This window comes from Chionomys nivalis, chromosome 14, assembly GCF_950005125.1.
Source record: "Chionomys nivalis chromosome 14, mChiNiv1.1, whole genome shotgun sequence".
NCBI classification, from domain to species: Eukaryota; Metazoa; Chordata; class Mammalia; order Rodentia; family Cricetidae; genus Chionomys; species Chionomys nivalis.
Window position 1 is genome coordinate 15,322,109 of NC_080099.1, and position 26,655 is coordinate 15,348,763.

Sequence of the window (26,655 nt, forward strand, 5' to 3'; positions counted from 1 at the left end):
AAAAGAGCATCTTCTTCTTGATTTCCAGGAATATCTGATGGGCTGTGATCTGCTACATGAAAAATTACCAGGGGTTCTGGTTCAGGTTGAAATCTATTGTATTTTCTTTTCATATTTGTTGTCCTCACGGGGGTCAACTCAGCATCTACAAATCCTTCTTTTCCCACCAAGCCGTCTAGGAACTGAGGATTCTAAACACAGCCTGTCAATACAGACAGTCACAGGGCAAGTCTAGTGAGTGACTGCAATCCACACTGCTCCTAATTCAGTACACTGACTATTTTTTCCAGGTATATGACATTTGTGACCATTTGTATATCTATAGCTCACAGTTTTGTTTGATGTGCCTACTAGCACTATCTCTGTACTGGTCATCGTCAGGGATGGGCAAAATCCCTTCCAGTACTGACATAGCTGTTGGTTCAGTTAGTGAGGGCTGTTCAGTGTCTTTAAAAGACTCCGATCCTAAGACAGTCTGCATATCATTGGTGATGGGGCTTATAGACATCACACAGCATGGCTGTAAGAATGCATGCCACCTTTGTAGAGTTTGCTTCTGCGTTAAAGCAGGAAGGGGTTTGGGCAGAAAGTCGTCAACCTAGTCCCTTGCCGGGTAAGCTGGAAAGCTGTTTTAAGAGTCACTGAAGGAGAACCAGTTGAGGATTCCACTTGCTGTGATGTTTTATATACTGTTCACAGTTGCTGTTCTAGTGCTGTGCACGGAGCCTTTGCTCCTTTCCATGACTGAGAACAAAGCCCTATAAGAACTGATTGCTTTTGCCATAGCCCCCAGCAACAGCTTTTTGCACTCCTGATGACTTGTAACAGGAAGATACTGTTTGGTAGTGGGTAGGGCACATAACTGTTTAGCCAATCCTACAATAATCTAGCCTGCCCCAAAGCTGCTGAGGCTTCCTGTCCCAATCCTATATAAAACTTTTCTCCATCAAGTTATACAGAAGATGGGCTGCTTGTGCAAGATCAAGTGTGAAAATTTGCCAGTATCTCAAGAGCCCTCAAAATGTCCTTCACATTTACAGGACAGGCTATTTTGTCAGTAGCATTGTCAGGGATCGAATGTGTTATACTGAACCATAACACACCAATGAATTTTATAGCTGTGTCTGGTCCTTGCACCTTATGGGACTGATGGCTCATCTTTGCTTCCCTAGATGAACCTGCATTCTAAAGATGTATTTCTAAATCTGCAAACCACTCCGAGGTTAACATCATGCCATCTAGGTCATGAAACCTATTTTTCAGAGGGTGAGCAGGAAACTAAGCAAGATCCTTGGCCACCGTCCCATAACAAATAGTAAGCCTTTGAATTTAACCTTGCTAGAAGTGCTATGAAGATTCACTGTTGGCTATTCCATGTGAATAACCCAAGAGCCATATAGAAAAAGCCAGGCAGTGTTTAAGAAGTACACCAAATCCCTGTCTGCAAATGAAATCTAGGAAAAATCAACGTGGAGGAATGAACTCAGGTTAACAGTTCTCCCAATAGTAGCAGTATATCAACGGATGAGAGGCAGCAGGATGGCGCTCTGTGAAATGTCTTCAGTTTGTGCAAGTCCCCAGGCTCCACTCACTAACACAAATGCCAGAGGATTGCGATTCCTTTTCACTTCAAAATGGTATATGCCACACGTCTAGTTATTTTATATAAAGATGTATGTTTGGTTCCAGTGCTGTAGAAGATGGGGTCAGAATGCTGCCCTTGGGGAAGGCAGCTGGTAAGTCACCAGATGCACAGTAAAGAATTACTTCTGACTTGTAGCCCCATGGAGGACTGGGGATACAACCTAGAAAATCAAATCAGAAAACAATTGCTCAGTGAGCTTCAAATACTTAAGTAAAGGGTAAAGCTCAGCTTGGTGAGCTTTGGGGGACTCAGGCTTCTAGCGTCCAACTTCAAATAGCTGAGGTTCAAAGCAGAAAATGATAAATCTGTGCAAATAGAGCTGGAGCATAGGCACAGAATTAATACACACCCAGGAGAATGGGGTCAGCGTCCCAGCACGAAAGTGCTCCTGGAAATCTCGGATTTACAGCATCTCTTCTTTACTAAAGAACAGTTTTGACATTGACATTGTCTAATTGGCTGTTCATAAACCACTCCTGGGAAATTCCTCTATATAAGTATCTGTACCTCCTTCTTCATCATATGGAAAGAAAAAGCATTAAAGGCCACTGATTGCACAGTCAAATTCTGCCAATAATAAACTCTGGAGGACTGCTCAAACCTTTGCCTCTTAGAAATTTTGTGGAGATCAGTTCTACCTCAGTGTCTTGGTTTCCAAGAACCTCAGGTTCCTTGCAGCAGAACAAATAAAGAAGGTCACTGGATAAAATCCCGGCCCCACTGAGGTTTCAAAGTCCTGAACATTTGTGATGCTGTCAATAGTATTTCAGAAAAAGAAGTGCATTCAAATTTACATCCTCACTGGGCTGGATTCAAAAATTTCTGAGATCCCTGGTGAAAAGCTCATAGTGTCTTATCATTGCATAACATTCAGTACATTCTGAAAGAATGAATAATTGTTGCCTCATCACTAGAGAAAATCATTTAACATAATAATCTTCATTTTTTTAATGAGTTTGAATTAAAGTAGTCTTTAGGCACACCTGCATTGCAGCGCAATATATTACTATGGCAAAGGGAGTATAACACATAAAGCATCTGCGCATATGTTAGGGAGAAAATGTATCTGGGAGTATTTTGTAGTGCTAATGGTAAACGTGCCTAAGCATCACATTTTCTTTACATACAAAGCTGTCAAAAATGTACTGAGATAATTTATTAAGTAAAATTAAGTCTGGTAAATTCTAAAAGAATATTTATTTTATATGTTTTTTCATAAAAAACAGGAACCAACCCTGCTATAATTTCCTTCATGATAAGCTAGGCCAATGCCCTTTATTTCTCTAATACACATTTGCATTTTCTTTGTATAAATACCCACATTAAAGAGAACTGGTTTTCAGTGTGTACTGAGCATATTACATGTACTTGGTAAGGCTCAGAGACCTAGTTTAAATTCCTTTAAAACATTTGGGAAACCTTAAAAATAAAAGCAAATCTGTTTTCATTATCTAGGAAGGCTTGATTTTTAAAAAGATAAGTATGTACAAATAAGTCCATAGAGAAAACAGTCGTTAGGATGTGTTGGCTCTGTTGAAGTAGTGAGGTATAAAAGATGCTCCTGCAAAGTATGACCTTTGGGAGAAAAAGAGCTGAACTCATATTTACCCAGAACCTGGAAACCTTGGTAGGAGGATAAATGAGCACAGTTCAGAGATTGTAAATCAAAACAGGAATCCAGGGAACATGTTCGTTCTCCAGTTCAACAGCTCTCGTTTTGGAACTGTCAGTACTTTGATTGGGCCCTTTGGAACTGTCAATCATTCATTTGGTTGGGCCTTTGGCTCATTTGTTTTGGTTTTTGTTTGTTTGTTTGTTTGTTTCATGTTTTGATGACAGAATTCTTAGGTTTTCTGTGTATGTACCTGGGCTGAGGAGGTAGGGGACATGTTACTTGAGAAAGAACCAGGCTATGTACCAAGGCTGGCTTTGAACTTATGCTGCCCTCGTGTCTCAGCCTCCAACTTTTTTGGATAAGAGTAGTGTGTACTACCATCACCATTTTAAGAGCAGCTAACTTTGAGAATTCCTTTGCAAAATGTGTATCTCAATTTAAATAAATGTATTAGTATTCATATTTCATTTATATATGTATGTATTCATCTATTTATCTATCACAGTTCTGGGAATTGATCTCAGGGCTCTGTGTATACTGGGCAAGTAATCTAACCATAACCTACATCCCCAGGCAAACAATGTAAAAAATTAATATAAATTAAACATGAGGACCTTCTGAAGATCCAGTTGAGAACTCAGTTATAACAAGTTTTATAGCGCCTCCATTTATAAGTGAGATACTGCCAGGAACACCCTATTGTAGCACATTTAATAAAAACCCAGAGACAGAAATTGGGGTTCAACCTGTGGGTCAGAAAAGCAATACAGCCGGGCGGTGGTGGCGCACGCCTTTAATCCCAGCACTTGGGAGGCAGAGGCAGGTGGATCTCTGTGAGTTCGAGACCAGCCTGGTCTACAAGAGCTAGTTCCAGGACAGACTCCAAAACCACAGAGAAACCCTGTTTCGAAAAACTTAAAAAAAAAAAAAAAAAAAAAAGAAAAGCAATACAGCCAGCCACTGGTTCTTACCCCTACCTCATTCCGAAATGGCAATCCTGCCTCCAGAAACCTCAGAAAGAGATTGTCTCTGCGAACTGCTTCCTCCCGTTTTATATTCCTCTCTAGTGCTGGGATTAAAGATGTGCTCCACTGCTGCCTGGCTTCCATGGCAAACTAGTGTAGCTAGTGAGATTAAGGTGTGTAAGGCTGTAAGGCTGATCAGCACGACTGCTTTACGTTTTGAACTTCATGCAAGCTTTATTTATTAAAATACAAATGAAATATCACTACACACTACGTGCAGTAAAAGGCTAAAGAGAAAGGATAGAGATAAATGCAACACACACATGATTGGTTCATGTCCAGTGAAGACAAGCTAACATTACAATCTCTGTATGAATGGAGATTTGACTATCATTTGGTTAGAGCATAATGCTAGTAAAAACTAATCATGGGTAATGAACCCAAAATGACTGTGTCATGTACTCAAAATTTGCATGGTATATTTGTTTTATTCCGTACCTTTCCTCTTTTTATGAATGATTAATGAAGTTGCAATTTTCAAAATTTATTATTATTGTTATTTTATTATTGTTTTTATTATTGTGACTGTGTGTGTTTGATATGTGCATACAAGTGCAGGTACACCTGTCATAATAGCATGATTATGGAGTTCAGAGACGATTTTCTGGAGCTGATTCTCCCTGACACACGCACCACAGATACTGGGCGTGGAACTCAAGTAATGGGTCTTGCACAGCAAGCATTTTCCTTTGAGCCATCTCATCAGCCTGCAAATTGTCTATTTTTATAATACTCTTCACATTTAAGATTACTTAAGTGCGTATTAGATACTACAACAGAAGAAATATGAATACTTATGAAGATTATGACATTGTTATGCATATATTTAAAAACATTGTAATAAAAATGGGTGAAGACAATGCTAGAGTTTATTGACATTACAACTCACTGATAGCATTCAGAGACATGGGAAAGATCCAATCCTCAAGCTAAACACGGTCTTTGATTTCCAGTAGTGTTTACGTTCATAGTTTCCTGAAAAATTTCACCTTGATAAAATAAAACAAGTTATGAGTTAGGAAGCCTTCCCTTATCCAAAGCAGTTAGATATAAGCTGGGGGAACTGTCTGCCCATATGTGGAACTTTGAGGTTGATTTTGTTCCATTCTTTACACTCATATGTAAGCTCAGAATAATAATACTTATGCTTATTTTAATATGGAAATAATAAAACTAGTCCTACTTGAACAACTTAGTAAGCATCAGCTACTTACAGTGTGTGTGTGTGTGTGTGTGTGTGTGTGTGTGTGTGTGTATGCATGTGCAGGCCAGAGAAGAAATCCAGATATCATTCATTCATATCAGACATAGTCCACCTTTTCTGTTTAGAAAGAGGATTTCTCACTGGCCTGAAGCTTGCTTACTAAGGAAGCCACTGGTCCAGTGAGCTCCAGAGATCTACCCTGACTCTGTCTCCCCACCATTGGAATTGCAAATGCATGCTCAATCAACCGTATTGGTTACATGTGTTCTGGGATTCAAGTGATGGTCAATTAACCATATTGTTTACATGTGTTCTGGGGCTCAGACTCAGGAACTCATGCCTGAAATGAAAGAACCTTATAGACCGAGCCGCCTCCCCAGCCTTCAACCAATGTAAATATGTAATCTCATTTAATACTTAGAAATCACTATTATCATTACCATTCTACAGATAAATAAGCCAGGAGAGGTTCAGAAAATCAAGAGACTGCATAACCAGCAATCAATGAATATATGAGATTTCTGTGTCTGGTTACATACTTAGATCCCTAGTGTTTAGTAAAAGTTATTGAGAAGGGACTGGATGTTAGAACATGACAGGGGAAAATAGATTCACACTCAAAGTTCTCCTTTACAGTGTCTAGTTTTTTAGCAGATTATTGATGTATTAGAGTATTTACATTGTTTCAAATAAACAAATGACCCTTTTTCTGGTCATAGATGCATTATCCCAGATAATGCATTAACCCTGGTATGTTTATTAAAACAGTAGTCTGTGTCAAAGACTATAGTACCGTCTAAGATCAATAGAACAAAGCACTAAAGTATCATTATTTGTGGTAGAATAGAAAAGAGGTAAGCTTTTATACCTTTCTTTTAAAGTTTTTATTTTGCTTATTTTTGTTTTGAGATTATAATTACATCATTTTTCCTTTCCCCTCCATCCTTCCAACCCCTGTCATCTACCCGCATTGATTGATATATGTATGTGTGTGTTTGTATGTATGTGTGTGTGTGCTCATGCTGGTGAATGTATATCCTAAATATATAAGTACAACCTTCTCAGTGTGTATAATGCTACTTACATGCACACATTTTCAGGACTGATGATTTAGTATTGGATAACTAGTGGGTGTGCTCTTCCCTGAAGAAGACTGTTTCGGCATTCCTTTGTGTCCTCTATTTCTTTATCTGGGGCTAAGGTCTCACAAGCTTGCTCCCTTCTGTACTAGTGTGTCTATTGGTGCCATCCTTGTACAGGGCCTATGTTGACTTACAGTCATGTTGATGAAGCTTCATGAGTGTAGCTTCTCCAAGACCCTATAACGTTTGTGCTAAAGCTCTTGGTTTCAATTCTAAGTAGACATGACTCTTTAGTCCTGTGATATGTGCTACCCAGTTCAATAAGTCTTTATAAACACTTATTGCAAGTTAATAGCAATGAAGCAGAAACAAGAAATAAGAAACTTAAGCAGAATTTTAAAGGACATTTTAAACGAAATAAAAAGCAATTAATTATTTTAGTAAAAATTGTCATTCAATAGACTTAATTTCTTGCTTGTTTTTGATGAATATTAAAATGTATTATGTTGACAGTTTACTTTGGTCAGAAAAATTCTTTCATTTTGTTCAATATATCATAATACAATTCTCTCAGTTTAGCCATGCAAGACTTTCTTTTACTGAAATATGTAGTATTTCTTTACAGACCAAACAGCTATTTCTTCTAAGCTCACACATCTTTATCTATTATATAATTTAGGAGTTATTATACAGTTCATAATACCCTGAACCAGAGGCTGCCAGATAATGAGCTTGCCTGTTAAACTGTAGTTTGTGATGAAAAGTCTGGAGCTCCCTGCCTGATTTGGAATCCACTTGTAATTAGTCACAATTTGTAGAGCTTCACCAGGCAGAGCCTTCCCATAATCTGTCTTCCGTTCAGGGAAAATAAAGCGAATCTGCTCTGAGAGTCAGAATCCATCACTACACACAGAATGAAGAACATGGTCAAGTCAAGGTCAGCCTGCTGGATTCAGACCTTGTACCTTGGATGTTTTATATCTTACTTTCATCAACCTGTGTTTTCTATTCCAGGACCTACTCTGCCCAAGACTCATGTTAAAACAGCCTCTCTTGGGCTGGCTGGAAAGGCAAGGTCCCCTTTGCTTCCCGTCTCTGTGCCAACAGCCCCTGAAGTGTCTGAGGAGAGTCACAAGCCAACAGAGGATCCAGCCAGTGTAAGAGCCTGTATTCAGAGTCGTGCGGTACAATGTGATCTAAAGTGGTCATCACTCATCAGCACATAAGGAATTGTTTTTACACTTTGCCTATACTTAAACGTGATGAGAAAAACTACAAAAAAAGAGTATATACAAGAGAATCAGTTAAATTAAAGATATATAGATAAGAGAATATTAACTAATCTATGAAGTCATATAATCATATATAAGCATACTTTTATACGTATGTATATCTATAAATGCCCGCACATAAGAACCTACACACACACACACACACACACACACACACACACAAACTACACCCTATGATTTCTATGAAATACCTTGAAATCCTGGAAAGAAACCCATGTGCTCATTATTGAACTAATATTTAACTGAAAGCTATAGCCTAGGGAATTTGCTGAAGTTAGTTATTGCTTCTAAATCCATAAAAGCATAAATATTCAAGAATGAATGGAACTAGATAACCAAAGACAAAGAGCACAGAAAGCCTTAACAAAATAGAAGACTGCCTGAAAACTCAGTAATGGAAACCTCCAATTTTCCAACCTAAGATAAAAAATAAAAAGGAGAGTAGACTGAAGTCCCATGAAGTGGGGCAGTTCTCACGGTGTTGAGCATGGGCATGGGGACTGGAAGACTGAGGAGCAGAGAAGGTGAGGTGAGGGCTAGCCAAAGGAAGCTTATATGCAGAGACTTTTTGGAAATAACATAGTGTGTAAGCTAATGCAAACACAATTAGGAAATAAAAGGAGAGTTCATTAGTTAAGGAACAGAAATTTTCTGTTCTAAGGAAAGAAGTAAAATATGATTAAATTAGAAAGCTCAATTTGAGAGGAAAAATAAAAACTTTTCTATCAAAAGTGCAGTATAAAAGTTTGAAATGAGGCTACCTAAATGCAGCTGTTTGGAATGTTAGCGTACTTCTTAACAGTTAAGATCAGCTGATCTAAATTTGCCCCATTTCTGCTTTTCCTTTCATATATTTCTTATGTCTTTTAATGCTATGCTCTTTGCTTTCATTATTTTAAGTCAACCTTAATTATTAAACAGGCCATTTGACATCAGAGGTAGAAATTTTAATATATATATATGTGTTTGTGTATAATATATATACATATATATGTGAAAATAATAATATGATGACCCCGGATAATTTTAAATTTTCTAGGAACTATACTAAAAGCATAAAAATTGGAATATGTAATTTAATGCCTTTATTTAATCCAATATTTTCCAAGTATGGCATTAATATTTGATAAATATGAAACAACTGTCAATACAATACTTTCCTTTTGTTTTCACATTATTCATAAGTGTGTCTTATATGTGAAATATATTGAACTTAGAGTAACCATATTACAATAGTTAAATTCAGATAAGTAATTCAGACAACCAAAACAACATATTTGAAAATGGGTGCCCAAAGACCAGGTGTGATGTTACACACCTTTAATCTCAGGTATGAAATGGTAGAAGCAGATGGAGCTCTGTGAGTTTGAGGTCAGTGTGGCCTACATAAAGAGTTCCAGACCATCATGGAGTATATAGTGAAACACTGCTTCAAAAAAAAAAAAAAAAAAAAAAAAAGAAGAGACGGGGGGGGCAGAGAAGGAGGCAGGGGGAAAAGGAAAGAAAGAGAAAGGAGAAAAAGAAAGAGAGAGAGAGAAAGACAAAGGAAGGAAGCAAGGAAGGAATAGGAAGGAGGGAAGAGGGAGGGAGGAAATAAGAAATAATTGATCAAGTAATTATCTCACTACAAACTTCATTCTTTTTATACAAAACAGTGTGTTGCACCAACAGGCTACTTTTCAGTCATGTATTGCTAGCTCCTTTTCTATCACAAGTTCATCCAGTTAACATTCTCTGAGAATAGTTCTTGCTATAGGTTCCCATGTCAAACTCAAGAATGATAAGTGGTCCAAGCAATGGCCTAATAATAAGTGGGTTCTACACAGAGGGAGCCTACCAAGACGCAGGACTAACTCTGCTCTCGTTCTCTTTTTAGGTGTATGAACAGGACGACCTGAGTGAGCAAATGGCAAGTCTGGAAGGGCTAATGAAGCAACTTAACGCCATCACAGGTTCAGCTTTTTAACACATATTGTCCAAGCATTGAGGTTTTCCGGGAACTTTACAGCATACCAAGTATCCATAAACAGCACACCCATGTCCAAAAACTCTAACCAGTGTACAGGTCAACCGTCAGGACCACTCAGTTAAGAAACACCTGAAGCCGTTCAGAAGAAATCAGCATCCCATCCTACATGGACATCAGGAACTGGACAAGGATGGCCATGAGGTCCCTAAGCTAAAGCAAAGATGAGTCTTCACTGAGAAGTCAAGGCTGAAGTTTCTAGCATAGTCCTGGGTCTTTGTCACTGCAGTGACCCTGGTGTCATCACTGATGACTTCATTTTCTTTCAGTGATATCTTTCAGTTTTGGTGTAGGTCTAGTCTTACAAAATACAAGTGCATTATTGCAGCCTGTACCATACCATAGCAAATCAGAAAAAAAGAAAAAAAAAAAAAGAAACCAACACACTATTTTTATTTTCAACTTTAAACTACAAAGCATCCATGGTAATCCCCTCATTCCATAGCACCAAAGGATTGGCTGTTTTCCTTGGCACCAGAAAAAGTAAATTAAGAGAATGAGCAAAGGGCAATGAGTGCTTGTTGATAGTTCAATCATTCATCTCACACAAGTGGCAGATATTAGTGAGTGCGTACAAAATTTTTACCAATTTGAGAAGTGTCTGTAAATCTATCCATGATTAACATTTATGCCCAAAGTGTAGAAACCTAAAATTCCTCAACTGGTGGTATCCTGCCAACAACGGTACCTTTCTAGAAGGAGAGTACAATATGCAATCTTTTCAGACACATGGTGATTGTGTACTTAAGCTCATGATACGATACTTTTCAACTTGAGTGGCTTCTGTGCCATTCCACACTGTGATGGCCTGTCTGAGTTTCACTAAGGCTTCTTCTTCAGGCATTTGGCCAGAAGCATTCTACAATCCTCCACCCATCATCCCTCTATTTCCCCTGGGCAAGGGGAAAATGGCCAACTCCATGCATCCTATATCCTGTGTCCCCAATATCCCTCTGTGGAGATAGTAGACTTCCTGAGAGCAAGCTCAAAAGAAGGAAAAGGAGCATGAAAAACCATTTCCAATAGCATCTTTTCTTGAGTGATGTCACTTCCAGCTATAGCATCTTCACTGATCTGAGCGAGGCAACATTGACGGATGTTTACTACAAGCTCTGTTGGAAGGGAAACCTTCTATATCATGCCTAAGACAGAGTCAGGGAGGGGAGAAGGGGTGGGTACCACTTGACATCTGACACATCATAACTCCTGTAGGTATTTTTCAAAGCAGCATCTTAAACTGTGGACTAGAATTTTAAACTCTTGCCATGTTATCTACAGCTTGAAACTAGCAGAAATCGAGAACATTCTGAGCATTTCCTTTTAGTTTGAGAATTTTCAGCTGTATTTGGAGTTAATCCCTATTTATGCAGCTGAGTCGCCAAAAGGGAGCTAGTTTGCATACTTATCAGTTAGGTGACTTGAAAACCCAATGAGAGTTCCAGCTGAATTATTCCTTTCAGCTCTGCCTTTGATTTCAAGCTTGAGTAGGTCATAATTTTAAAAGAGCATGGCAAGGATAGGATCTTTACAACCTAATAGCTCCTTTTATTAGGTGGGTAATTATATATGAATCCCTGAATGAAATATTTTGAGCAAAATGGCACTGTAACAGAAATAATAATTCAGATTATTTTTTTACAGTTTTATGTCGGGAAGGAAATCTGATGTCAAAGAGAGGGCTTGTTCAAATGGTTCATTAGAAAGTCTGGTCCATTTGCAAAATGCTTCCTTCAACAAGAGTGCTTGCTCAATTTGCTGAGATTTTTCTGGAAGTACTTTCGAAGAACTGTGTGTTGTTATTTAATGGGACAGAATGCTTTTGTTCACTATCTGGGCACTTAACTAGACAACTCTCGACTGACCTGAAATAAAGCATTTCTTAACATAACATCGAGTATTTAAAAAAAAAAAAAACCATGATTGCCAACTGTAAAATGTAATTTAGTAAGCTAGCGTAACTTTCTCAAAATCCTAGAATAAGCTCCCTTTCTAGTTTCCACAAAGAGGAACCACTTTTTGGAGGCATTTGATACCCATGAGAGTAATCTCAAGATTCAGTGTGGGGTTGCTACAAACCTCAGATTTCAGGGAATGAGATATAATGGAATGTTACTCTGTAAAATCTATTTGAACAGTCAAAACAACTAGAATTTTCAGAAAATTCTAGGCCTTTATGATCAGTCAACACTTTCAGAAAAAATGTATTGAAAATGTGTTATCCATTCTCAGGGGAGTCACATTTCTGCCTTGTGCCCTTGAAAATTCCAGTAAATTATTATAATAATTTTAACACTTAATGATTCTAATAAAGTCGTATTGTCATGCCCTGTATATACAGTGGAACCTATTTATACATACCCAGGAGATGGTAAATTAACCTCGTGAATTTAATGCACAATTAGTCTAACATGGATTCTTCAGAACTCTTGTTCCCATCTCCATTCCAGTGATTCATATGTGTACCAAAAAACTTGCCCAGGTTTCCAGGTGACAGTTAAATTCCCTGGCCTTTTTTGACAAGAAAGACTCTGTGTCTGGTGTGAGGCAGTTTGGTTTGATTCCTTCTGAGTCAGGTGCATGGGATGAAGGACCCTTTAAATTTATAAATCTCTTTGACTCCTGTAAAGGAAAGCTAAACATACAGCCGGCAACTCTGCCACCAGGAATCAATTCTCTGTGAAGAGGAAGAAAATCAAACTTGGCAGGAGGACTCAGGTTTCCATACACTATGCTGAGATGCAAACCAAGAGCCTGCCCTGGAAGAACTTTGCTATTTATTTTTTCTATTTCATTTTGATAAGAAAACTATTTTTATTCCTCAAGAAATTTCTGCATTTGTTTAAACTAGCAAAAGGGAAGATAGTTCAAAGTATACACAAAACCATTTGAGTAATGCCCTAGTCAAAAGTTAAGTATTTCTTACTGATTTATATTCAATGGGAAACTGGTTCTAGCTGCCTCCATATAATAGGTGCATTGTCTTCTAGAATATTTAAACAATACAGCTTTATCTTTGGCTATTATTAAATGCATACTCAGATGAATGACCCAGAAATAAAGAAGACAAGTTAATGATATAAGCAGACTCATTTTCTTCTGGGGATTGGATGAAATAATAGTTTGGGTTTTTTCAAAATAAAGGTTGTTGAAAATGAGGAACTTGCTTCATGCTCTGTGAAGGTGGCATTTACAAAAGGAGAATCCAGACAGCATTTTAAAGCTAAAGCTTGCCATTTACTGCCTTTCCCAGTAAACAACCTCCCCAGCACAGGTCTTTCTGAGACCGCTGCCCCTGCTGTCTCCCCCAGAGTTTGCGCTATGAGATGATGGTTTGTACTTTCCTCTCCTCTGGATCCTTCTCCAGACTTGTTCAAATAAGCATCCTAAAGCCACTCACCAGTGGAACACAGTGTCTCAGACATGGTACATCCAGTAAAGAGGCCGCCTGACATTTCACATAAATTCTTATCTGAAGTTCAGAGTTCTAGTGGGTTTGGAATGCTCATTTCTAGTAAGTGAGACAAAGAAAAATGCAAAACCCCCAAGTCTTGGATGAACTTAAAGAAAATAAAAGTAACAAGAATTTTATAAAGATGAAGAGCACCAGTATCGAAAACATACAGTCTCCCTTTTTTTTCCTAGTTCTCTTTATGCAATCACAGTCCATCCCCAAGGTCAAAATTTAGTATCATGGTCTGGTATATCTGGGTATGCAAGCTTAACATGATTTGAGGACTACAGAGTCCTAGGGCACTATGGATCTGTAGCACTCACCACACACTCAAAAGAAGCAATTTTCTCTTCATAAGTTATATTTATCTACTGACTTTCAAAAATCATTTTAATGTTCAGAAAAGCTTTGTTCTATAGGTTTATACCCCATCCAACTGTAATGCATGTCCTCATGCCTCCGTGTCCTTTGTTAATGAAATAACTGCTTCCAGAAAGATCTGATTAGCAAAAAAGAAATGCTTTATTTCTTGTCAGTGAGGTTTTATAAGTAACAATAATGTGCCCATGTAGGCAAAAGAGTATAAGTTCTGATCTGGCCCACCCCTTCTGTCGTTATAGCTTTTCACGGGAAGACTTCCAGCAACACTCGGAAGGGTGTTTTTCTCTTGCTCTCAGCTTTGTGCATTACCATCTTATGATTTTGTTCTTGATGATGTTGATAGGAGAGAAACAGCAAAACTATACAAGCAATCATAAATACAGAGGCATGGGCCAAGGGATCTCACTGTGTGTTCGATGTGTATTTTCAGATGCAAGGAAGGAATGTTGGAGAGGAGGAAAAAGGGTTTTTTATTATTGTAGGGTAAACCTGACAATTCTGAACTTTGTGGATTGTCAGCTTGTTTGGGGGAAGGGTGGGTGGGTATGAGGGGTACTTTTTATAAGTAATATTTAATTTATTATTTAGAAGTGGCTTCTTTTTGGATAATTTATGATACAAAGGGAGATATGGTTGGGATCTAGGCATGGCTGTTAAAGCTGCAGTGTTTTGTATCTTAGAGGGACCTCTTTAGAAATGGCTGTCCACTGTCGAGCATGAGGAAATATCCAGGCCAGGCAAAGCCTTCACTGAAGCTCCACCACTACCACCTTCTCCCTTTCTAGGACTTAAAAGAAGGTAACACCAAACCGAAAATAACTCGTTAGCATTTTGCAGAACAGTGCAATTTCTTCTCTCAAAGGGCTTTGCAACTCAAATTGTTAGTGTGATAGTGATATGTTGATTTGGTAGAAATGAGTACACTGCAGCTTTAACTAGCCTTAGTGGAAGAAAAAAGAACCATTTGTTGTTACAAAACGCCTTTTAATCGAAAGGGGTTTTGAGCCTACAGAGGGTTTCTTGGAATTGTCAGCCTCTAGCGTTGTTAACCAAATTAGAGTAGTGATTGCAATATTTAAGTGTAAATGTTGTTCTATGAGAAAGGAAGCTTGCTTACGGTTTAAAAACGATGACTGTTTCTACACATGAACTTGTATACTACTACATGAGGAAAAGGGGGTTTTGTAATCACTGTAGGACAGTCTCATATTCATTTTTTATAGAAATGTTATTCCAATGGTGCATTTTTTGTTTAATAAATAAAGTTTTGATACAAAATGCTTATATTTACTTTATTTGCAGTAAGTGACTATTCTTACGCAGCACCCAGCTAATATCTCTTCAGGCTGATCAGCACTTACCCTCGGGATACCTACGATCTTTTAGTTACATCTGTTGTGGTACTATGTCATATCTTCCTACAACCTTATACATTTTCCTGCACCCTCCTACACCACTCTTCCAATTTGTGCTCAACCACAGCTGCCTGTGTTCATTCTACAGTCTGCACAGTTTCATTGCAGCCCTGGTCCAAGCTTCCAGAACTTCATTTATACTCCTGCATGGGAAAAATTAAAGAGTCAGATTCTACGTTAAACAGTACAGCTAAATAGTTCAAGCTCTTTCCTAGAGATGAGTTCTAAACCTGTCGGTCACAAACCCACTGCGATGGCATATTTGGTGTTTTGCATATCAGATATTTACATTACAATTCATAACAGTAGCAAATCTACAGTTATGAAGTGGCAATGAATATAATTTTATGATTGGGGTCGCTGTAACATAAGGAAATGTGTTAAAGGGTCACCACATTAGGAAGATTGAGAGCCACTGCTCTGAATAGAGATAACTCTGAGAAGTGATCAAACTTACCCCCGACCAGGTCAAAAATTCTCCTCTATAAACAGAGATAAAATAACTCTCCGAGAGGCTAACACTCCTGAGAATGTGTCCATGTTTAGCTTTCTGCCTTTTTCCCCACTGACACAGTTCTTGTCTCCTAATGCTTCAACTGAAGGCATTCATGATAAAGCAGCTCCATATACCTCTTCATGGCTGGTCACATACCTCTTCATGGCTGGTCTTGTTAAGAATTCACCCAAGACAAGATCATTCTAAATTAACAAAGTATATTTCCCATTGTCCTAATATTTCTTTTTAAGTCAAAGTAAGAACATATGTGTCTTTAATAATGAATAATAATAAACAGCTATGATTACCCAAAGATTAGATTAGACATTGTATGAGAGTTCTCAAGAGAAAAGTACTAAAGGAGAGAGAGAGAGAGAGAGAGAGAGAGAGAGAGAGAGAGAGAGAGAGAGAGAGAGAGAGAGCGCACATATATGTATATTTATGTATTATGGGTTTTATTAGATTACCTTCCACAATAGGGCTTGGACAGTCAAACAATAGGTATCTCACACTGGAGAGACCTAGAACATGATAGCTACAAAGTCCACAGTGATGGACATTACCACAATCACTGGCACTGAATTTCTGGAGTGCCTCTGGTCTTCAGTACATGTCCACTCTAATACTGGGAGATGTACACTGTGATCACATGACAGATAAACGTGCCAGTGAGAGGGAAGGCAAGCGTCGAAGAGGCAAAAATGTCATTTTTCTAAGCCCTTTCATGTGGTCTACCACCAGAAAGTTCTGTCAGCATTTAGGTAGGACTTTCAATTTCAACTAATCTGAACAAGAAAGCCCTTCAGTAGTGCTGAGTGACTTGCATTTTAGTTGATTGCAGATTCAGTCACTCTGACAACCAAGGCTAGCTATCACAAGTTTATCTCTTATCAACTTGACTTCCAATTACACATAATTATGTCATATTTAATTCCCCCCAAAATGAATAGGTTCATAATTCTGCCTGACATGGTATCACTAAGCGACATATAGCCATAAATGAATGTGTGTGTGTAGATGGGAGTTTCTGTCCTGGCTGGTACCACAGCCATTCAGTCCCAAATAAACATATAGAGGCTTATAGTAATTATAATCTGTTTAACCTATTGTTCAGGCTTATTACTAACTAGCCCTTACAACTTAAATTAACCCATAATTCATATCAATGTTTAGCCACGTGGCTTGGTACCATATGGCATTCTCATCTTTCTTCCTCTGTCTTGTTTCCTCTGCCTTTCCTTCTTGCAGAATTCTCCTCATCTCATTGCCCTGCCTATGCTTCCTGCCTGGCTACTGGCCAATCAGCATTTTATTAAATGTGACCAATATGAGTGACAAATCATTACAGTGTACAAGGACATTATCTCAAAGAGCGTGCATTTGTGTTTGTGTGTGTGTATAAGTGTGTATTAGAAAAGGAGGCAAAAATCCCTTGAGGAATGGTTTATCTATTTAGTGTTTAATAAGCTAAATATGACATAAATTTAGAGCATTTAAACACTTATATGCTCTCCAATTTTGTTACATTGCATTGTAAAGAAATAGGAGAAAGAAAACACAAATATCTGCTTACTAGATGTGTATATGTGCATAAATATATACTTAAAATAATAGAGTAAGATAGAAACATGTTTGTCAATTCTCATTTCTGAAACTGGTCATGTGACCTTAGCTAGTATTTACCTTCTTCTCATGCCCAGACTGTATTTTTCTCACTCTTAGCAAGTACCCCGGCAGGTCTCCATTCTTTCGGTGAATATGTGACCCATACCTTTTTTGCTAATGGTATGGGACATTTGTCATCCTAGCACAAATACAAATCCTCTCAAAATCAAAGCGTCTCATCGTCAGAGCATAAAAAATGAAAAGAGGAGTCAATCCTTTTCTAGTGAGTCACTAGGAGTGGTACCATTCCCACTGTTAGCCCTTGAGTCTTGGACCTTGATCCATGGCTATAGGAGAAAGTGCTATATAGTGGATGCTGATTCAAAGCATATACAGCATCTGTATATCCCCTGACCCAGATGGTTGCTATTTAAATGTGATGATATTTTATTTGTACTTCAACAAATAAAACTTGCCTGAAGACAGAGTGCAGAGCTAGCCACTAGCTAACCATAGAGGTCAGGAAGTGGTAGCACACACTTTTAATCCCAGCACTCGGGAGGCAGAAGCAGACAGATCTGTGAGTTCAGGGTCACCCTGGACTACACAATATTGAATCAGTCTAAAGAAGAAACAGAGCCAAGCGGTGGTGGTTCACACCTTTAATCCCAGAAGTAGGGAGGTAGAAACAGAAAGGGATATGGTTGGACAAAGAGAGCAATATAAGGCAAGAGAAGCTCTGAGCATTCATTATGAGTACATGTAGAGATAGGTCAGAACTAGTGGCTGGCTGTTCTGCTTCTCTGATCTTTCAGCTTTCACCCATAATAATATCTGCTGGGTTTTTATTATGAAGACCATTTGGAAATCACACTCCTTTAAAATGGCACTATAACTATATCCTTAAGTGGCTATTCCACCATTCTATGAAGCTGGCTGCTTCAGGATTGTCAACACCATCATGTTGATCATGATACAACTAGCAGAGTCCATGACCAAGGAGCCACTGCTGTGGGTCCTTTTTGGCTGTGAGTTCTTTGACCTCAAGTGTTGCTGTGTGTAATACCACGATGCAGGATAGGATGTTCTTTAAGTGTTGATAGCAGTTTAGGTAGAAGCGTTATGTGCAGGAAATGAAATGACATAACCAAAATAAGTATCAGTTCCAGTAAAAACAAAGGACTGCCCTTTCTGTAATGGGAGTGGCTCAGTGTAGTCTATATAAGGGTCACTCACTTTCTGATTGCACCATCAATTGGTGCTTGGTATCTGCTGCTGGCAAATACAACATTCAACAGCAGCCATATCCAGGTTAGTCTTGGTGAGTGAATGTCTATGCTGCCAAACCTATACATAATCTCCTCCATCACCGCCACCGTGACAACTTTGTCCAATGGCCCACTGGACAAAGACAAGAAGGTCTAGAGAAAGAGGTTGACTGTTAACAGATTGGGTCATTTTATTTGATTATTGAATTCTGCCTCTGTTTAAATCACTTTTGATAAGCATTCATATGAAGCACATTTTTCTTCATGTCCTTTGCCCATTTGGAGAGATGTAGTCACATTTTTTCCCCAAATGTCTCACTAATTTTCCAATCATGCTCTTTTCAATCTCTGACCACAGAAGTACATCACTGGTACTGCCTTATCCCACTTTCCATTAGCTCTCTGTGCTTCCTATATTCATTTGAGATGTGATGTCTTAGCCTGTGCTCCTGTCACCATACAATCTTGGACAGTCATACTTTTCTGGATCTGCTATTCATAGCACATGCAACTTGTCTCTTAGGATTGGGACAGCTACACCCCACAGCTTCTGCTGTTCTTGTTGGTTGTTCCATTGTACAGGCATCTCCAAACTTCCAGGGTCTCTGCAACTGGTTTGCAACTTTACAAATAGCCTTTCTTAATCGTCATTTGGGATTCTGACCCTGCCACTTGGTGCTAAGCTTGCATGACCCCTTCAGTCCTGGGGCTTTAATTGCAACGAAGGCTGTACCTTACTGATGGCTTCTCCAGACCTGTCTAAAAACTCCAGCTCGGACACAGTACCAAGTCTCAGATGTTCTCCATGACCTCTTCAGGCCTTCAAAACCAGAACCACCTGGCTGAATCTCATACTTTATCAAGTTGAGCTGCCAGCCTTGGACTCTCAAGATCATAGCTTCTGTGTGCTGACCCTGAGGATGATCCAGAAGATCTTATCTCAAAGATGCTGGTCTCTGTTAATCATGGCTCCTTCTTCTGCCACAGCTGTCCATAACTAGAGATTCTTAATTCAAAATATCAAATTATTCTGATATAGTCTCTACGGGAGACTTGAAGGAGTCATGCTTACTGGCTTACTTTCCAAGGCTTTTTTAATCCAGGAATTACCATCCCAGTGGTGGCAAAGCCTGCAATAAACTGAGAATCAATCAATAAAATGTACCATAGGCATTCCCACAGGCCAATCTGATAAGGGAATTTTCTTAATTGAGATTTCCTCTTCCCAAAAGACTAACTTCTGTCAAGTTGACACAAAACTAACCAGCATTCCCACCATCATGAGTTCCTACCCCTTTGAAACAAACTGTTGTTTAACTTGCTTTTGGTAGTGTTGTTTTGCTACAGAGAACAAAAGTGTCTTACAATAAACGTGTAGCCAGTTTAAGACAAAGTAACATGCTAATTAAGTTTTTGTTAAATATTTTGGTCAGGTAAGAAGTATTCTATAATTACTTGCTGCAAGTGTCTTCCAGTCTTTTTCATTTCCTTTAGCCCATTGCTATTCCATCAAAATTATTTTAAAATAGCTAAGGAACCAATAACCCAGTTCACTTTTAGAAATGTCAATGGGAGTAATCACTGTGGTAAACTATGAAAGTTTCTAAATAAAGCACATAACTATCTGATCATACAGTACAAATTCTCCACATACGTCAAGAGAAGTAAAAATAAAGAATCAACAGATGTTTGGGAACCTGAACCACCCACATGTTTCTGTGAATGATATCAATAATAACAAAAATATAAAATAAATCCAAATGTTTATAGAATATGAAAAAGGAAATATGAAGTACATTCATACACTGGAAGATTATTTATCTGTCTTAAACATAGTAAAACATTTTTACATTTCAATGTGAATAAACCTTTAAGATATTGTTCTCACTAAAATAAACCACCTCCAAAATAAAAACACTATGTGATTACACAGATATATGATGTACAGAGGAGTAAACTTCAGAAACAGAAAATAAATGGTGGCTCTCAGAGACAGCAAGTAAGAGGCAAAGAGTAGTTTTCAGTTAATGGTTGTAACATGTTCTGTTTTGGAAGACCTAAAACATTCTGGAAAGGTATGTGAGGAAGAGTACAATAACCAAATGGTTAAAGAGATAAATTCTGTGTTATATATATCTTACCACAACAGGAGATTTCAAAATAAAAATTTGGCAGAGCCACCTTCTAAATATACTAAAATATATTCTAAGACTACTTGTATTCAGCATTATATTAACTAAATACACTAAAGGCAGTTGGCATGTGATGAGAAACAAAAGGAGAGCATAAACCAACATCTTTTTATCTCAGGCATACAGAAATCAATTTATAGTAATTTATAAAGTCATCTCTCACAAAAGAAAGTTCTATCATAGAAGATTCTGTGAGTTTATTAATTCCATTGGACAATGGATTGTTTAAATAACAAATAAATGGATTTCTGTTGTATAGTTTAGGAAAGAGAAACAAACAGTAAACTCGTTTTGTAGGAATGATATGGAGAATGGCTAGGAATACTCTCAAGAACCTTGCTTGTTAAATGGAATACAAATCATAGTATATATTGCTATGAATATAGGAGAATGTATATATCTGAGAAAAAGAATCAAAGAGGTCTACAAAGAAGAAGAACCACCAAAAGGCTGGTCTTGACTCTTCCATTTGTTTTGATATGTTCAGCTTTCTAGTATTCTTGATATTCTGCTGGACCAACTTCCTGTCATTTCTCGTCTTCGTTTTTATTTTTGTTACACATAATGCTTCCGTCTAAAATCTCTTTAACTTCTCAAGTGAACTTTAGCTCATGTAAATATTGAACACTAACTTTTTAAACTGCCAGGATCTGTGTAAGTCTGCTTCATCTTCCCAAGGAATGAGTTAACAGGTGTGTCAGGCAAGAGCTGCAACTGTTTATTTTTGATTGTTTTTCTTATATTCCAACCTGTTTTCCTGGAAGGATATTTCTTCATGTACATAGAAAATATGAAGTAGCTTTCCAAGAAACCCCTCAAGTCTTAAAAAAAAAAAATTTCCAAAAGACTGTCCAGATTCACAACTCGGCCTATTTTCTTTACCTTACTTTGAAGTTATTTTCAACCTATATATACTCTCCAATGGAGGAAGAATTATTCATAATAATGTTTACTGACCTCTGTGCTTCTGAATTAATCTCAGAACCACTTTGTATTTTGATTTTTTGTTTGTTTTGTATTTCTAACATTTGTGTTGAATGATTTCTTTGAGTCACAGATGAACCAAATATTATATACTGACCTCCAACAGCTTCTTGTATCTAGAGTGATTGCTCTGTGAACTCTCAAAGCGATATTTCTTATTTCCTTGTTCCCCAGGTCACAGGTATGTGAGAGACAGAAAAACTGTAAAATCCAAAGGCCATATTCTTTTTTATTTTCTTCCTCTACTTACAACTCTTGAAGAGGAGGAATGTGCTCAAAATCATTGGTTGGCTTATTTTTTGCTTCCAGATGCAGAAGTTTACAGTAACCACAGGAGTAGACAGAAGGGGTAACGAAGAGGGAACAGAGAACTTCACTGAACATTTATAGACTTGTTTGTTTGTTTGTTTGTTTTGTTTTGTTTTTGTTTTTCGAGACTGCATCTGTAGACTTTTAAGGCAGCTTAGGCAGTTTTGGTTAATAGAAACATTTAAACTTCTAAACAAGGTCAAGGTCACTTTGCTTAAAGGCTACCAAGTGTATTTTTCTATTTTTATGTATTCTTTGATAATTCCATATGTGTATATCCTTAAATATGAACAACTCCACCCTTAATTTCTTCCCTCCATTTGGTTCTTTGGCATTATGGTTGCTAAAACAACAGCAGCAAAATATTTTCTGGATTATGTGGGTGTTTTTTTTTTTTTTTTTTTAAAGGGGGAGTTCGGAAACCATCCTTTGCCATAGCCTTTTTTTTAATATATATTTATTTATTTATTATGTATACAATATTCTGTGTGTATGCCTGCAGGCCAGAAGAGGGCACCAGACCTCCTTACAGATGGTTGTGAGCCACCATGTGGTTGCTGGGAATTGAACTCAGGACCTTTGGAAGAGCAGTCAGTGCTCTTAACCTCTGAGCCATCTTTCCAGCCCCTATGTGGGTGTTTTTTAAGAGATGTTTTTTAAGCAAAATTCCTCTTCCTGTTCCTCCACCTCCTCTACTTGTTCTTCCTCCTCTTCTTCCTGTTTCTCCTCCTCCTCTTTCTTCTCTTTCTCCCAATACTTTTTAAAAATACATTGATATTTTAATGGAAAATTAGCAAGGACTGTGTCCCATCAACAATTTAGAAGCCATTGTAACTCTTCATTTCTAGATGTTTTGGAAACCCCTAACTTTCATCCTCCGTTTTACTTAGATTGAACATATGTACCTATGTCGAAACTTAATCTACTTTTTGTTTATCAAATTTTATACTATTTGGTTCTCTTTTTGTTTCATTTGCAACTAATTTCTTTGACTTTCCTTAACTTTAGAAATCATAATTTGATACAATAAATACTGAGGCAATTATTTCTGAGATCATCCAAATGTTCTCATTAGCAGTTCAAAAGATTTCTTGAAATAAATAAAAGAAGTAATTCTCTGTGATTCCTTTCAGGTTTTAATTAACATTCCTCTTTATAAATTAATGACAGTCCTTTAATTTCCCTGTCTCTGCTAATATCTCTTCTGACTCTTTATGTAAGTTTGACAAAATACCTGTTAGTAGAATAATTTTTCACCCTTCTAATATTTCCTAAAGATTTAATTCTTGTACTTTTCTTTGAGTCTATGGTAGGTTCCCCAGCTATTTTTCTTTTCTTTGTATTCAAGATGAAATTTTTTTTGGTGTGATACTCTCCTAACAATGCTAGCATTTCAGTTTTGTAAATGTGACTCATCTGTCATGTATTATTCCTATTTTTTCCCCAAAACACTGATGTTCAAAAAATTAACTGTAGAATTTACTTCATAAGGATGTGGTAGGATTGAATTTAAATTAGACAGTGAATCTGAAACCCACAGTATTATTTCTGATTCTTGGCAAAATCTTTAATGAATTCTACCTTCTTTGTCTTTGTGTTCTTAGGCATTTAGAAATTTTTCCAAACGGTTTAAAAAAAAAAAAAAAGACATAAGTTTAGTAAAACTGTGACCTGAATGTGGCTGTAGGTTTATAGGTATAATTTCCTACATATGTGGAGGCTAAGAAAGTAGATATGAAATAGATTGCATTGTTATAAAATATTTTTGTTTTTCTAAAGTCCATTTCAAAAGTATTGCTTCAATGCCTTTAGTCATTTATATGGAAAAATGGGAAAACACAAATGGAGTAAAGAAAACATCACTGCAACTCACACATTTATAAACAATTCATGAATGCATGTGCATGTAACTACTGTCTAAATGTGATATTCTAGACAGGTAAAGAGAATGTTCTACCAGCCTCCAATTGGAGCTCATAAGAGCCTTTTAGGAAACATGATACTTGGAAAGGTTTTTAAATAAAAAAGCTAAAATCTTTGGTGCTAAGTTTGGTTCAGATCAAGGAAGCTATATAAGCAAAAAGACACAAATATTAAAATTGAGAAAGCATTTTAAAAACTAGTCAGAATTCTGAGATATTTTTGAAGGAGTGTATTGTTCGTTGGGAATAAATGGGAGTAGTTAAATCAATGATCTAAAATCGTTCATATTAGTCATAAAGTAGTACTATAACTGTGTTTACTTTCAATTTACAGATATCTATGGAGGTATACTATTACCCAATGACTGAGCTTATACAGAAAAAGAAGCAGTGGTTTATACAGATATGACCTTTGCCATAATGGAGTTTCTAAGTTGGTGATAACCTTTTCTGTGCTACAGTAATATATTGGAGAGGGAAGATTTTTGTGGACCATTGGGAAGAGAATAGTTCTGAGTATAACTAAGGAAAAATATAAAAACATTCTTGAATATTTGAATCTAGAACATATAAGAAAGGATTCAACTAGAAGAAAGAATATAACTGTGGTAAAGAACTAAATATATGGACAAAATCATATAAGATAACATTTTATAAGCCAAAATGGACTTTCTTACTGTAGGAAAATTAATAGGGAATATTTTAGGCAGAATGGAAAGAATGCTGGGAAAGCAGGAAGATTTAAGCAATATTAAAAGGCTAATAATATGTTGTGCCACACAAACTTAAGGTAGATTTACTTAAATTTTCACTGTAAAGACCACTGATGAAATAACCATAGTCTCTGGATTATCTTCAATACTTTCAGTCTAAAGATTATGGTCAGGTGTAATACAGGGGAATTATTGCTTAGTGTACTTACTCTATAAAGAATACCCAGCGGTAATTTGTATGGTAATCTTAGCTATTGATGTCCATATGAGAGTAGTTTTAGTAAAGACTGCAAATGGAAACTAGAATAGAATAAAACAAAGAGGGTTATGAAATACAAGGTTATAAGATAAACATAGTAACAGTTGCTGTCTGTGGAGAAGTAATTCCATGAAGAGTAGAAAATCCATAAGTAAATCAAAAGGTTGAATAGGGACGTAGAATAGTGGGATTTGAGGTTACAAAAGCTCAATCCATGCCCAGTATCTCTCTTTCTTCCTGCTGCTTACGGATTGAGAGATAGAACTCCCAGGTACTTCTCTGTACCATGTTCGCCTGCATGCCACCAAGCGACCCACAATGAGGATAACAAACTAAACCTCTGAAACTGTAAGTAAGCCCCAGTTAGGTGTTTTCTTTTATAAGGGTTGTCATGGTATCTCTTCACAGCAATAGAAAACTAACACACCTTAATAGACCTGGAAGGAGGTGGGAGGTCCTTGGACTCCCCACAGGGCAGGGAACCCTGACTGCTCTTAGGGCTGATGAGAGAGGGGGAGTTGATTGGGGGACGGGGAGGGATATGGGAGGCGGTGGCGGGGAAGAGACAGAAATCTTTAATAAATAAATAAATTAATATAAATAAATAAATAAATAATAAAAAAAAAAGAAAACTAACACAGAGACTGAACTCTGGCCTTCACATTTCTTTTAAGCATTTTACCACCTGAGCCATTTCGTCAGTCCTCCATCTCTCCAAATTTACGTTGCCCTTAAGATACTAAAATTAATCTTAAGAAAATGAAAGCGTATGATGGCAGCCAAAGGACAAAAAGACATGCTAAAGGAATTTTTCTTCTAATGCCGTACCATGAAGTTTAAGATGTCATGAAAGCAAAGAGAAGAGCAGTTGCAGGGAGGCTAGGAGCAGCTATCTCAAGAAACTGGAAGTGAAGAAAGGAGTTCCAGCTCTATGCACAGAGACCTGACAGGTCATGATTGAGAATAGACTTCATGGATATTGCAGGTTTCTCCCTAAGAGAAACCTGGAAGAGATAATAGGAATCCTGTGAGATGGGTGAGTCTTAGGTCCTTGGTGTTGCTAGATGGACTAAGCAACTTATCCTCTATGCAGCTTTGTTGCTGCTTTGTTTTATTTTTTGTTTGTTTGAAATACAAAGATGATAGAGTTTGCCTTGCCCTCCCTACAGATTAGAATCAGATTTCACATATAACAGCTCGAATAGAATACAAAGTTCTACTTATGAAAGAATAATGATTCTTTTCAATAATGCACCAACAGAATGCCACCATGTTCATCACTTAGTACCCTCAACAATAATCAGTAGGAAGGATTCTACTATGCATTGCATACCTAATGAGCCATACAGGCCATCCCTATTATCTCTGTGAACTTTTCAAGAAAATTTAAACTCGAAGTCATTTTTAAGGGGCTTCCAATTTTTTAACAAGTGTCAAAAGTTCAATTATTTCTCATTAAAGCCAAATGAATGAAAGATAAAAATGTCAAGCAAACTTCAGTCAAGATTGGGTTGAATACAGAGAGGAGAAACGGCCTGTTGGCTTTTTATATTACTTGATGCAATGTAAATTTGCCTATTTGAAAATGTCATTGAGTCATTTCATCAGAAGGCAGAGTTCACAGACCCTTTGCCCATGAAGTCTTTGCCCTATCACAATCTGATAAAGACCTCTCTTCCAATTTCTTGCTTGTGCCTCTGGTCTCAGTACTCCTTATAGAAATATTAATAGTATTGAAAATATCTCAGAAATCTGAAGTTCTTCCATTCTT

The 26,655-nt window shown here is 37.3% G+C and overlaps 1 protein-coding gene across 3 annotated transcripts in view; it reads left to right on the top strand.

The window, feature by feature from the left end:
• The window catches only part of Dcc (DCC netrin 1 receptor), a 1,032,721-nt gene extending 1,017,736 nt beyond the window's left edge, over positions 1–14,985 (top strand). For all 3 annotated transcript variants that reach the window (XM_057788956.1, XM_057788957.1, XM_057788958.1), the window contains exons 28-29: positions 7,586–7,728; positions 9,740–14,985. In XM_057788956.1, coding sequence (XP_057644939.1) covers positions 7,586–7,728; positions 9,740–9,829 — 233 coding nt within the window. In that variant the 3' untranslated portion in view covers positions 9,830–14,985. The remainder of the gene's footprint in view (positions 1–7,585; positions 7,729–9,739) is intronic.
• Positions 14,986–26,655: the final 11,670 nt, after the last annotated feature.